A 1223-nucleotide genomic window follows, 5' to 3' on the forward strand; every position below is an offset into this window, starting at 1 on the left:
GTGCGGGTGTGCGGGTGTGTGTGTGTGTGCCGGGGAGAGGATGCGGAGCGAACGCTGCGGTCGGTGCTGTGCGAGTGTGAGTGTGCGTGAGTGTGAGCGAGTGAGAGAGTGTGTGTGTGTGTGTGTGTGCGTGTGTGTGTTGGAGAGATTAGGACGAGACTTGAATATTTATGAGCTTTGCTAGAAACTGACTCGCAGTGTTTACTTGCCTCTTTGTTCCTTACCCCCCTCCCTCCCCCGTCCACACACATACATACATTTAAAAAAATCCATTAAACTTGAAACAGTTTCTAATTCCTCCTTTTTTTTGGGGGGGGGTGATTTTTTTTTTTTTTAATAGAAACTAGTTGCACAGATGAAGCAAGATCCACAGGTAAATGCAGATCCTTTTTTTTCTCTTCTTCAGTATTTTATCCCTGCCGTAATAAGCGCAGTTGTGCTGGGACAGCAGGATGAGAAACTTTATCAGTAAGAGATCTCATTTTGTAGTCTGCACTGAGCTTTCTTGCTAAGGAGGGTGTTTTGTGTGTGCATGCTTCCGTACGGCTTCGGTGGAACGGTTTTGCCTTTGAACAATTTCTAGCTCGCAAGTTTATTCATTACAGGGGTTAGTTTGCACTTTGCCTTTAATATGCATCTTGTTGCCGTTTTTGCAGAACGGGGATCTTAAGAAACAAATCCATGAAAGGCAATCAAGAATAGCAGCTCTTAATGAGAAACAAGTAAGGAACAGATCGATTCAGTTGTGTTTGGTTTTTCTTCTTGTTTTTACGGTGCACTATCTAAACATCCGAAAAGTGTCTGCGTTAGCTGAAAAATACCGGCAGCAGGGAATATAACATTCATTTTCCTCTGCGTAGAGTCAGAAAATGCATGTTTTCATAATGAGGTCGGGTTCTCTGATGTCTTGCTGGGGGAAAGAATGATTTTCAGTACTAGTAGTAAAAAGATAAGCAGTAGTTAAAACGTAAAAAAAAAAAAAAAAAAGAGAGGCGTCCATTTTGAGTTGGTCGACATGTTTTAGGAATATGGAAAATTCTCCTGTCTTGGGCTACTTTGTGCACTTCCGTGTAATGTGCAGAGTAAGAGTTGGGAGGGAGGAGGCTGGAGCCCCGTTCGGAGCCATTTCTGGGTTTGATTACAAAACTGATTTTTATTGATCACTTTATTTCTTTTCTTCTTCTTCTTCTTCGTCTTTTTTTTTTTTTTTTTTTTCCCTCCCC

The 1223-nt window shown here is 41.9% G+C and overlaps 1 protein-coding gene across 2 annotated transcripts in view; it reads left to right on the forward strand.

Moving 5' to 3' along the window:
* The first annotated feature begins 86 nt into the window (after positions 1-86).
* Positions 87-1223, forward strand: part of PHF21B (PHD finger protein 21B) — a 144332-nt gene continuing 143195 nt past the window's right edge. For both annotated transcript variants that reach the window (XM_029963973.1, XM_008919368.4), the window contains exons 1-2: positions 87-373; positions 657-722. In XM_029963973.1, coding sequence (XP_029819833.1) covers positions 356-373; positions 657-722 — 84 coding nt within the window. In that variant the 5' untranslated portion in view covers positions 87-355. The remainder of the gene's footprint in view (positions 374-656; positions 723-1223) is intronic.

The sequence above is a fragment of the Manacus vitellinus genome, unplaced genomic scaffold (assembly GCF_001715985.3).
Source record: "Manacus vitellinus isolate BGI_N305 unplaced genomic scaffold, ASM171598v3 scaffold_66_pilon, whole genome shotgun sequence".
Lineage (NCBI taxonomy): Eukaryota > Metazoa > Chordata > Aves > Passeriformes > Pipridae > Manacus > Manacus vitellinus.